General features: G+C 40.8%; 1 protein-coding gene across 1 annotated transcript in view; it reads left to right on the top strand.

Moving 5' to 3' along the window:
• LOC128654622 (putative N-acetylated-alpha-linked acidic dipeptidase) overlaps positions 1-12,789 on the top strand; it is a 96,960-nt gene that overhangs the window by 71,119 nt on the left and 13,052 nt on the right. Inside the window, exons 13-16 of the mRNA XM_053708629.1 lie at positions 2,774-2,841; positions 4,904-4,995; positions 8,536-8,626; positions 11,086-11,350. Coding sequence (XP_053564604.1) covers positions 2,774-2,841; positions 4,904-4,995; positions 8,536-8,626; positions 11,086-11,350 — 516 coding nt within the window. The remainder of the gene's footprint in view (positions 1-2,773; positions 2,842-4,903; positions 4,996-8,535; positions 8,627-11,085; positions 11,351-12,789) is intronic.

Below are 12,789 nucleotides of genomic sequence, written 5' to 3'. Positions count from 1 at the left end.
TTGCTCTCTCTCCCCCCTCTTTTGTTTTCTCCCCCTCTTTGGCTCCCCCCCTCTCTTTGGCTCTCCCCCCCTCTTTGGCTCTCTCTCCCCCCTCTTTGGCTCTCTCCCCTCTTTTGCTCTCTCTCCTCTTTGGCTCTCTCTCTCCCCCCTCTTTGGCTCTCCCCCCTCCTTTGGCTCTCTCCCCCGCCTTTGGCTCTCCCCCCCCTTTGGCTCTCCCCCCCCTTTGGCTCTCTCCCCCCCCCCCCCTTTGGCTCTCTTCCCCCCTCTTTGGCTCCCCCCCCCTCTTTGGCTCTCCCCCCTTTCTTTTGCTCTCTCTCCCCCCTCTTTTGTTTTCTCCCCCCCTCTTTGGCGCTCCCCCCTCTCTTTGGCTCTCCCCCCCTCTTTGGCTCTCTCTCCCCCCTCTTTGGCTCTCTCCCCTCTTTTGCTCTCTCTCTCTCCCCTCTTTGGCTCTCCCCCCTCCTTTGGCTCTCTCTCCCCCTCCTTTGGCTCTCTCTCCCCCTCCTTTGGCTCTCCCCCCTCTGGCTCTCTCCCCCCCCCTTTGGCTCTCCCCCCTCTCTTTGGCTCTCTTCCCCCCTCTTTGACTCCCCCCCCTCTTTGGCTCTCCCCCCCTCTTTGGCTCTCTCTCCCCCCTCTTTGGCTCTCTCCCCTCTTTTGCTCTCTCTCCTCTTTGGCTCACTTTCCTCTTTGGCTCTCTCTCTCCCCCCTCTTTGGCTCTCTCTCTCCCCCCTCTTTGGCTCTCTCTCTCCCCCCTCTTTGGCTCCCCCTCCCCCCTCTTTGGCTCTCTCCCCTCTTTTGCTCTCTCTCCTCTTTGGCTCACTTTCCTCTTTGGCTCTCTCTCTCCCCCCTCTTTGGCTCCCCCCCCTTTGGCTCTCCCCCACCCTCTTTGGCTCTCTCCCCCCACCCTCTTTTGCTCTCTCTCTCCCCTCTTTGGCTCTCTCCCCCCTCTTTTGTTCTCTCCCCCCCTCTTTGGCTCTCTCCCCCCCTCTTTGGCTCTCTCCCCCCCCCTCTTTGGCTCTCTCTCCCCCCCCTCTTTGGCTCTCTCTCCCCCCTCTTTGGCTCTCTCCTCTTTGGCTCTCTTTCCTCTTTGGCTCTCCCCCCCCCTTTGGCTCTCTCCCCCCTCTTTGGTTCTCCACCCCCCTCTTTGGCTCTCTCTCCCCCATCTTTGGCTCTCTCTCCCCCCTCTTTGGCTCTCTCTCCTCTTTGGCTCTTTTTCCTCTTTGGTTCTCTCTCCCCCCCCCCTCTTTGGCTCTCCCCCCCCCCCCCTTTGATTCTCTCCCCCCCTTTGGCTCTCCCCTCCCCTCTTTGGCTCTCCCTCCCCCTTCTTTGGCTCTCTCTCCCCCCCCCCGCTCTTTGGCTCTCTCTCACCCCTCTTTGGCTCTCTCTCCCCCCTCTTTGGCTCTCCCCCCCTCTTTGGCTCTCTCTCCTCTTTGGCTCTCTTTCCTCTTTGGCTCTCTCTCCTCTTTGGCTCTCTTTCTCCCCCCTCTTTGGCTCTCTCTCTCCCCCCTCTTTGGCTCTCTCCCCCCCTCTTTGGCCCTTCCCCCCCCCCCCTCTCCTGCTCCCTCTCTGTCTTCATTGAAAGCCTTTGCTTCTCTGGCCACGCCCCCATCGCGGCACTCCGCCCGGCCACTCCCCATCACAGCGACACCCGTCCGGCCACGCCCCCATCGCAGCGCTCCCGTCGGCCCTGCTCCCTGACACTCCGCTTCAGCCTTGCTTTGTGCTGAGTGCTGAGTGTCAGGATCCAAACGGTCAGGTATGTTTGTCACATGCAGTCTCTACTGCGCATGACTTCATCTGACAAACATACTTGGCGATTTATTATATAGGATACATAATTCCCTAAAACATTATTTCTCAATTTCAGTCCTTAGGGCACAATAACAGGTCAGATTTTCAGGATCACCTTGGGTGAGAGCAGGTTAAATGGACAAAATTATCAAAATTTGCATAATCATTTTATTTACAGACTTTCTGAGGTACCAGCATGTGCAAGAATTGACAGTATATGCGTTTTGTGATTGCCTGATGGCTTTTGGAAGAAATGTAGAAGTTACTTTTGAAAACTGTCATTTACATTGTATTTTTATTTAGCATTTGTTGATTATGCAGATCTACTATATTTAATGGTCCTTTAATAACAAAGGTTACTGATCAGCTGATTATTTTGCCTGTGCTCTAGTTCAGAAATCCTGAAAAACAATTTCCTGTTATGTTTTGAAATCTACAGAATGCTTTCCAGTGCATTACTAACAAGGTCTACTTTGCAGAAAGGCTTTTATTCGAAAAGTGAAAAGCTGTCATGCACATTTTAAGTTTGACAATTATATTTTTAGTAATGTTAATACAATGGGGCCGATTTATGATGCTGCGAATGCAGCTGTTTCCGCGCTCACCAGAAACATAAGTTAAGAAGCAGTGGTCTTAAGATCGCTGCTCCTTAACTCATCTGCCACCCTCTGAGGCGGTGAACAGCAATCATCCCCATCAGATACGATTGGGATGATTAAGACCCCCTGCTAGTGGTCGATTGGCCACAAATCTGCAGGAGGCGGCATTGCACAAGCATTTCACTAGAAATGCTTGTGCAATGATAAATGCAGACAGCGTATGCTATCGGCATTTATCGATGTCGGGCGGACATTTAGTCTATCTCCACAGAGAAAAGCAAATTAATCTGAATTCTATTTAGTTTTTACTTACAAATTAAAAACAAAAAGCCAAGAAAATGTGATATATTAATAAAGACTGACATTTCTGACTTTCATGTTTTTAGGGAATTATACTTTAAGAGTGGACTGCACACCTTTAATGTACCAACTGGTCTACAGGTTGACAAAAGAGGTAATTATGATATACATTCTCTTGGAATACCTTATAGAACAGTATACTGAGGTATGCCAACAACCAGCAATGCACTGCTAGAAGCCAGCTGGTGATTGGTGGATGCACATAAATACCTGTTGTCATTGGCTGACCAGATGTGTTCCGCTAGCTCCCAGTGATGCATTGCTGCTCGTTAAAGGGACATGAAACCCAAAACGTTTCTTTTATGATTTAGATAGAGAATACCATTTTTTAAAAAGTGTGCAATTTACTTCTTTATATATCAATTTACTTATATTATCAAATTTGCTTAGTTCCCATGGTATTCTGTGTTGTAGAAATACCTAGGTAGCTAGATAGGTGTTTAGAGCACTACATAGCAGAAAATAGTGCGTCCAATTAGCGCTCTTACTAATGTATAACATTCTTGCAAATGTAGCCATATTGTTCTCCAGACATGTGCAAGCTCCTCAGATTGCATCCCTGCTTTTCAACAAAAGATCAAGAGAAAGAAGAAAATGAGATAATAGAAGTTAATTAGAACGTTGATTAAAATTGCATGCTTTATTTTGTGTTTCATGTCTCTTTAACTTTCATTAAAATAGTATAGCACAGAACTACTTGAAGAACTCCAATACTTGTGCATGATAAACTTAGCACATCATCAGCTTATCGCACATGCAGTATTGGACATGAACTTTACTGTGCGCTCCCATAGAAATGTATTACATCAGGAATGTAGCGCACTCATGCTATCCTGCATGCAGATGTTCATGTGCCCCAGACTATTGCTCAAGCCATAAAAAAAATAATTGGAGCAAAACAAGAGACGTGCTACTGACTGTCCCTTTAAGAGATGCTAATGCACAACAGCACTAGTATTTGTTATCTCTGCTTGTTAATAGTGTTTGTTTTTTTATATGGATGATATCATTTTTTGAGTACATTGATATTTAACCAATTCTAGTGGAATAAGATGCCATAGATAGTGTGAATTTTCACACTACAAACACTATATACTCTATGCTCAGCCCCAGGTGCTCTGTAACTCAAAGGGACAGTCTAGTCAAAATTAAACTTTCATGATTCCGATAGGGCATATCATTTAAAAAAAAAATCCAATGTACTTTTATCATCAAATTTGCTTTGTTCTCTTGGTATTTTTTTGTTAAAAGCTAAACCTAGGTAGGCTCTTCAACTAAGTTCTAAGCCGTTGAAGGTCTCCTCTTATCTGAATGCATTTGAAAGTTGTTTTTTTTTACAGCTAGAAAACGTTAGTTTATGTGTGCCATATAGATAACACTGAGTTCACGCCCGTGGAGTTACTTAGGAGTCAGCACTGACTTGTTAAAAAGCATATCTGTCAAAAGAATGGAAATAAGGGGGCAGTCTGCAGAGGCTTAGATACAAGGTAATCACAGAGGTAAAAAGTACATTAATATAACTGTGTTGGTTGTACAAAACTGGGGAATGGGTAATAAATAGATTAGCTATATTTTTAAACAATAAAAATTCTGGGAGTAGTCTGTCCCTTTAAGAGCCGTAACAAGAACAGTGCTAAGAACAATGCAGTAGCTCCATATGAAAAAGAGGGAGGATACTGGAGAAGTAGTACGCTGCTCTGCTGCTACAACCAACCTCCCGCACTGCCCTGAGCTGATTGCGATCACTAAACACCTGCCTCAGTGTCGCTTGCTGCAATAAAGCAGGCACAAATCCCATGTATATCCATGTAACTGTAGTTGTACTCAGCAGTTTTATGTCCCTTTAGATGTTTCATTTTAGGATCAGGGGTTAGAGGTGGATATTAAGTGTTCTGGAGGTTGTGGGGGCAATATGGGGCTGAGTTACTTCACAGGCAGGGCTAAGTGACAGGTTTGGAGTCTGGAAGTTCCTGGGTGGGTTGTGGTATTATTTTGCAGGGTACCTGAGTGGGATTTTGTTGATACAAAATCCGATAAAGAAATAGGGAGGATTAACAGAACATAGCTCCAATTTAGGTTTGAAAATGTAAGAAACTGTAAATTTGAAGTCATATCTGGAGTAACTAAGATATAGCTGATCGTTGTACTTTCTCTAGCTTCTGAGCCCTGATGAAGGGTTTGAGGGCAAATCTTTATATGAAAGCTGGCATCAGAAAGACAATTGGACTGAATACAAAGATTCTCCAAGGTAAGAATTTTCCCATAGCTTATTATTTATTACAGGAAGCTAAGAAATTATGTGCTGCAGTGTGTTTGCTTCATGCTTGAATAAAGATTAAATAAATTAAATATATATTTTTTTTATCAACATTTGATCTATTTGAAAACAAAATGGTTATTTTCTTTATGTTGTCATAACGACCATTGGGAATACAGTTAAAAAAAGGAAAAACTGCTGTGTCCAGAAACAGATTTTCCAAGCAAGTAATACACTCCTGGCATTTACAGTGGGTTTATTACTGTATGTATATAACAGCCTATGCAGGTCAGATATTAAATGGACGGTCTACACCAGATTTCCAGCTATCGGTGCACTCTCTCAAACTTCACAAACTCCCCTTTTCTTCTTTCGAACCATCATGTCCTCACTTGTAACATCACATCCCTCCCTACAACTCTCCCTCCTTCTACCTCGCACACCAAACTTCACAGAAGCATCAAGTCATTAGATCAGAAACAGCTCGCTAGCTCTCTCTAATCTCTCCTCTCTTCCATCCCCTCCTTTTCCTGCCTGATAAATCTATCTGCCACTATAACTCCACCCTTACATCGGTCCTTGACAATCTGGCCCCACCTACCATAGCTCGGAAATCACACACTCATCCTCAGCCCTGGCATATGACTCTGACACGGTACCTACGCAGACGTTCATGTACTGCTGAGCGACAATGGGGAAAACCTCGGAGTTCAGCTGACTTTCTTCACTACAAGTTCATCTTGAATTCTTACTATTCTGCCTTTAATCTATATAAGCAACATTATTTCACCACTATTATCTCTACTCTTTCTTCAAACCCAAAATGTCTGTTCTCCATGTTCAATACTCTTCTCCGCCCACCCCCACCTTCTACTACAACTTCTCTCTCAGCTAAAGATTTTGCCAACTACTTCAATAACAAAATTGACTCCATCAGAAATGAAATCAGCTCTCAACATACTACCAGTCTCAAACCCCCTCAAAACCTCACTATCATACAAAACCCGCATAGCCATAAATGTATCTCTTTTGCCCGTTACAGAGGATGAAGTTTCTGCCCTTATACCTTATATTATCCTCTCACCTCACCGCCTGTCCCATCGACCCCATAAGTTCACAGCTACTCCCCTCCCTCTCTTCTTCCCTTACCCCTATACTCACACACATCTTCAACCTCTCCCTCAGCACTGGTATATTTCCCTCAACTCTTAAACATGCACTGGTCACACCTATCCTCAAAAAAACTCTCGATCCAACCTCCCCATCCAACTACCACCCTATTTCCCTACTCCCTCTTGCATCGAAGCTTCTCGAAAAGCTAGTATATGTACTCGCTCCTTGACCCACTGCAATCTGGATTTTGCCCCCACCACTCCACAGAGACAATTGTTAAGGTTACCAATGACCTACTTACAGCAAAATCCAAAGACTTCTTGTGTCTTATCTTCACACAGACAACCTAGAAGAATATCAAAACAAAGGGTCACACTGTTAAGTTAGAGGGTAGGAGATTCAATAAAAATGTGCAGAAGCAGTTATATTACAGAAAGGGTGGTGGATTCATGGAATAAACTTCCAGCAGAAATGGTAAACAAAAGGACTGTAATATAATTAAAAAATGCCTGAGACATGTTTAAGGCTATCCTAGGAAAAAAGTAACATGTAATATGGGTAGACTTGATGGTCATTTTTGGTTCTTATCTAGCGTCAAATTTGATGCATCATTTTATATATGATTTTAGACTTGACTTTTATGTATGATTTTAGCATATATGATTTTAGCAATGTACTCAGGCAGGCAGCTGATAAGTGTTCATTATATTCAGAGCTGCAGGAACACCCTTTCAAATGGAGTGTGCTCTCTCTCCCAACCCCCAATACCCCCACTGGGAGGTTGATTTTTGCTGCCTGTTGGTTACATAGCTTTTCTATAGACAATATTGCTGTCTTGAAATTTTCAGCAAAGATTGCAGCTTCAACATGCAAATTCAGTCATTTCAAATTACAAAATAAACGTAAATGAGTTATTTGTAAACAAATAAATACACTCCGGCAGTTACAATCAATCACTGTAAACCGAATAAAGGAACAGTAAAAGCTTATTGTTGCAGATTATCAGGAGTTGTAAATCACTTATAATTGGGACTTTTAAAAATCCCTCATTGTCTACTGTATTACATCCAGTTTACATACTTTTGCATTATAAGCTGCCGAAAAACTATGCAATTCTTCAGCACAAATTGCCATTTTTTTCCCTTAGATTTAAGTATGCAATGCATAATTGACTTTGTTTATTCCCTAAGTAGTGGGTGGGTGGGACTGAAATTTACATATTTATATGTAATTAATATAGATATAAGTGATATCCTGTATAGGTATCGTGATCCTTAGAAACTACAAGAAACCATAAATCCCAAGCACAACATTGAGAAATCAAGTTTAGCACACCCTTTATAAAAATCTTTCTTTTTATTTCATATTTGCATTTTTGGGACTGTAAAGTACAGTATTCTTGTCCAAATGGGGTCTCTCTTAGCAGCAAAAGGGTTAAGATACTTTTACAGAATCCATAGTTAAAGTCACCCAATGAATTATCTTTAGTTATTTCAGGGATGGATTTACATCTGGGGTTCTTCTATATAGGAGATTCATATAACAGCCCTCATCCCTCTTCTACACAATTATGTCACCACCCACATGTGCACACTGGTCCAAAAACAGTTTTATTAGTTAAGAAACTTTTTACATCTTTCAGTCATAGATGACTTCAGAATTCTAGTAGCTCATGTGCATAAAGAACAACTAAACCATTGCCAAAACCATATAGATTCCACTTATACATTGTGCCCAATTCAAAACATAGGGAGTGTTATCATTCCAAAAATGCATTTGAAAAACTGGAGGTAAGTGGGTTACTACAAGGCTTTAAATGTATTGGTAAGGCTTAATGGGACAGTCTACTCAAAATGAAACTTTCATGTGTGCCATATAGATAACATTGTGCTCACACCCGTGGAGTTACTTATGAGAGGGCACTGATTGGCTAAAATGTAAGTCTGTTAAAAAGAGTGAAATAAGGAAGGAGTCTGCAGAGCCTTGGATACAAAGTAATCACAGAGGTAAAAAGTATATTAAAATAACCATGTTGGTTATGCAAAACTGGGGTATGGTAATAAAGGGACCATCTATCTTTTTAAACAAAAACAAATTGAGTAGACTGTCCATTTACATTTTGAAAACCCTAAAAAAGCCAAGGCTTTTCAAACAGGAATTCTAATGGATTAGAACAGGCCCCAACTGTTTGACAATTGCTGAATTTGTTGCTCGTGAATTGCTGTGCCAAACTAGTGCGCAACTATTTGTTGAATATGTTATAATGACTACAGTTATATATTTTTTCAACCTAACTGTAAAATTCTCTATGTAATATATGTTTTGTTACTATTTAACTAAACAGTGAAAGCAATAGGGAATAATTGTATTATTTTCACTTATTAACTCAAATACACTGATCTTTTTTTTCTTGTTGAGGATAAACAAGCTGGGATCTGGGAACGATTTTGAAGTATTTTTTCAGAGAATTGGCATTGCTTCTGGCAGAGCACGATATACTAAAAATAGGGTAAGTCTTTTGTTCTGCAGGACTTGGCAGGGGAGCGGCGGTTCATATATATTAGTTAGGCTGAGTCACAAAACAGATTTCTAAAGTGACATGCTAAGTATCTATTGCTGCAGCAAAGTGTCACCTTGAAGGCTTAAATACTGTAATTTTATTTGAATTAAAGTTGACATTAGATCAGGAGGAAAAGCATTTAAATAAAGAAGGAATAGGCGTGCTGGTCATCCGCTTTATTTTAGTGAACAAATATTGTATTTATGACTTTATTACCGTAGGAAAGTGCCAAAAGTAAGAACAGGTTGTAGCCTCTTATTGTTATTGAAATTTTAACTTTTCAACTATGAGCAATTGCTTTGCTCATTTAAAACCCAGCAAAAAAAGAAAGTCGTGGAGCCGCTTTAATATTGAAATGCACTGATGATATATTGACATATGGGTCTGTATGATTATTATTACAATATCTGAGACCTTAATTGAGCTACAAAAAAAATTAAATGAGTTGTAATTTTAAATATGAACAAGCAGCAGAAACATTGTCATATAACTTTATACATCAGCTTTAATATAATACTGCAACCCATACAATGCATGATTAAAGCGCCATTATAGTAAAAAAATGACATGCTCTAACTCGATAGAGCATATAATTTTTTGACTATCGACCCTGTTCTACTGTGTATTTAACCCCCATTAAGATATTCTAAATGGGTCCCGCGGTGCACTGTTGGTGCCGAGCTGAACCCTTCACTGATCCAATCAGCAGTACTAGTTGCATGACTCAGATGTGCAACTAGTGCTGCTGATTGGATAAGCGGCGTGTTCAGGTCGGGATTAGTAGTGCACCTCGGGCCCCATTTTGAACATCTACTGTGCGTTACGGATTAGAACATGTCATTTTTAGACTATAATGGCTCTTTAACATAAAGGTGAAGGATTGGTGCAAAAATGTATTGTTACAAACCAAATATACACTTTGTCATCCCACAACAAATCATATATCTTCCCCTTAAAGCTTTAGTTTTGGTAGTGTAAATCAGCACACTGAGTATATGATAATAACAACAGACCTGATAAGTCAGGTTGGTGACATTTTATTGAAGGTATCCTAAGCCAGTGTGTCTCATCTCCAGCCCTCCCATACCCCTAGCAGACCAGATTTGCATGAAATCGTAACTAGAGCACAGGTGAAATAATCAGCTGATGAATGAGTGCAGGTTAGTAACCATGGTTACTGATAAGCTGACTATTTCACCTGTGCTCCAATTTAGATATGATGAAAATCTGGCCTGTTAGGGGTACTTGAGAACTGGAGAAAAACGGCCCTAAGCAGCTACCTAAATTGCAGCTACCTAATGAAGATTTTTTTAAATAAATGGCTATATTACGAGTGGAGTGCAAATTTTTGCTTCCACAAGTGCTTTATCTGCGCTCAACTTATTTTACCATTGCGCGCCCAGTTGTGCACGTATTACAGGTTGCAAATAAGACTTGTGCTCTCGCGACCGCATCCTTGCGCAAAAACAAAATACTATGCGAAGTTGCGAACACAGGATCGTATTACCCCATAGACTTTAATGGATCCTTGTTTTGAACAAAAAAAAATAGCCACCACCTCGCGCAAACACGAGCACAGGATTGCAATGTGATATATGTATGTATTTCTATACATATGTATATCTGTATTTATATGAGTGTGTATATATATATATATATATATATATATATATATGTATGAAATACAAATATACAAATATATAAATACATATTATAGAAATACATGTATGTATGTATATATATATATATATATATAAAAACATGTTCCTATGGATCCCTGTGTAAAAGCACTTTTCTAACACCTGATATCGCATATCTTTGACTCACGTAACCAGACCTCGGAAGTCACAGTAATCATGCTAGTGTCAATCAGCCCGATCAAATACAATCAGGTTAATTGACACCCCCTGCTAGCGGCAGATTGGCCGCAAATGTGCAGGGGGCGGCATTGCACAAACATTTCACTAGAAATGCTTGTGCAATGATGAATGCCGACAGATCATGTTCTCTAGCACTTTGATCATTCGGCCCCAGAGAATACAATTTTAAACAACATACAAGTTTACTTCTATTATCTAATTTGTTTCATTCTTTAGATATCCCATTGTTGAAGAAATAGCAATGCACATGGGTGAGGTGAGCAAATCACAAGGCATCTATGTTCAGCCACCAATCAGCAGCTACTGAGCCTATCTAGATATACTTTTCAACCACGGATATCAAGAGAATGAAGCAAATTATTTAACAGAAGTATATTGGAAAGTTTTTTAAAAATTGTCCCTTTAACTTGCGCGGAAATGGCCACAAAAACCTGATATCGCTACCGCGCAAACGATAGTACGCCACTCGTAATCTAGCCAAAAAGTGTTTTACTCTGCTTACGTTTTCATGTTACATTTTTATTGTAGAAAGAGGGAAGGTTCAGCGGATACCCGGTTTATCACAGTGTTTATGAGACATCAGAGATTGTCGATAAGTTTTACGATCCCCTTTATAAGAACCACCTCACTGTAGCCCAGGTACGGGGAGGGCTTGTATTTGAACTTGCTGATTCCATGATACTTCCTCTTGATGGTGAAGACTATGCAGAAGCCCTAAAGATCTACACAAACATCATTTTAAAAATGGCGCAAAGACATAAGGAAAAACTTATGACCTATGAAGTTTCTTTTGGTTTGTATCAGCTAATTATGTGGTTATAAAATGTTTAGATTTTAATTTACAATTCACCGATTTTTATTTCAATCCATCACATTTCTCTTGTATGGCAGTTCTGGCTTTCTTTTCAAAGCCTTTCTTAGCAATCAAAAGAATTAAAAAAACTAATTAAACACAAAAATATTTCACTTGCATTTTGAAAACAAAATGACATTGTTAAATGGTTTTAAAACATTTATTTTGCAATCCAGTACTTAAAGGGACAGTTTAGCCAAAATTGTTATTTTTTAAAAAGATAGGTAACGCCTTTACTACCCATTCCCCAGCTTTGCACAACCAACATTGTTATATTAATATACTTTATAACCTTTAAACATCTAAATGTCTGCCCGTTTCTAAGCCCCTGCAGATCGCCTTTATCTCCAGGCATTTTTATGGCTTTTCACAGCAAGGCCCTTCTAGTTCATGTGTGCCATATACTGTAGATAACATTGTGCTTACTCCCATGGAGTTATTTATGAGTATTCGCTAATTGTCTAAAATGCAAGTCTGTAAATAGAACTGATATAAGGGGGCAGTCTGCAGAGGCTTAGATACAAGGTAATCACAGAGGTAACATTATATTAATATAACAGTGTTGGTTGTGCAAAACTGGGGAATGAGTAATAAAGGTATTATCCATCTTTTTAAACAATAAACATTTTGGAGTAGACTGTCCCTTTAATTGCTGCTTTATGATATGTCCATATCAGGGATGGAACTAAACCTCACTGGGCCCTAGGGCAAAGGCTGTGATGGGGCTCCCCATTTCCACATCAGCAGAAGCTGAGCCAGCAGCCACCTAAAAGCAAGAGGAGCTACTTCCTTCCCTATTGGTTAGTTTGCACTACAAGATAAGCTCCTCCTCCAAGGTCTGAAGTTAGAACATTTGTAGAGGAAATGTTTGTGCACCATGTGTAAACTTTGGTGTGTGCACATATGTTTTACTGCTAATGTGCAAGTGTGAATATCACTGCCAGCATATTTATCTGTGTATAGTCCTGTCTCAACATATGTGTGTACAATACTTTCAGCATATGTACCTGTATGTGTGTATTTTACTATCAGCTTGTGTGTGCGTGCATGTTACCATTAGTGTGTGTGCCTTTGTGTGCAGAGGCGTAACTAGAAACCACAGGGCCCAGGTGCAAGAATCTAAGAAGCCCCCCCCCCCCCCCCCAAAAAAAAGTGAATTTAATAACACAGAAAAAAAATCAGATTACATGTCTGCAAAAGGAGGTACCCTGTGCCCACAGTCTGTGAGATGGTCTGACCCCCTATTACTGTATATAGTGACACTGTTTAACCCACCAGTACTGTATATAGTGAGTCAGTGACACAGTCTGTAATCTGCTGGTGAGATGGCTGGCCTGACCCTACTCGCTCCAGTACTTTATAAAGTGACTACAGTAGTC

This window comes from Bombina bombina, chromosome 3 (genome assembly GCF_027579735.1).
Source record: "Bombina bombina isolate aBomBom1 chromosome 3, aBomBom1.pri, whole genome shotgun sequence".
NCBI lineage: Eukaryota > Metazoa > Chordata > Amphibia > Anura > Bombinatoridae > Bombina > Bombina bombina.
Note: the sequence above shows the minus strand (reverse complement) of the source record. Positions and strands in the feature narration are given on the sequence as shown.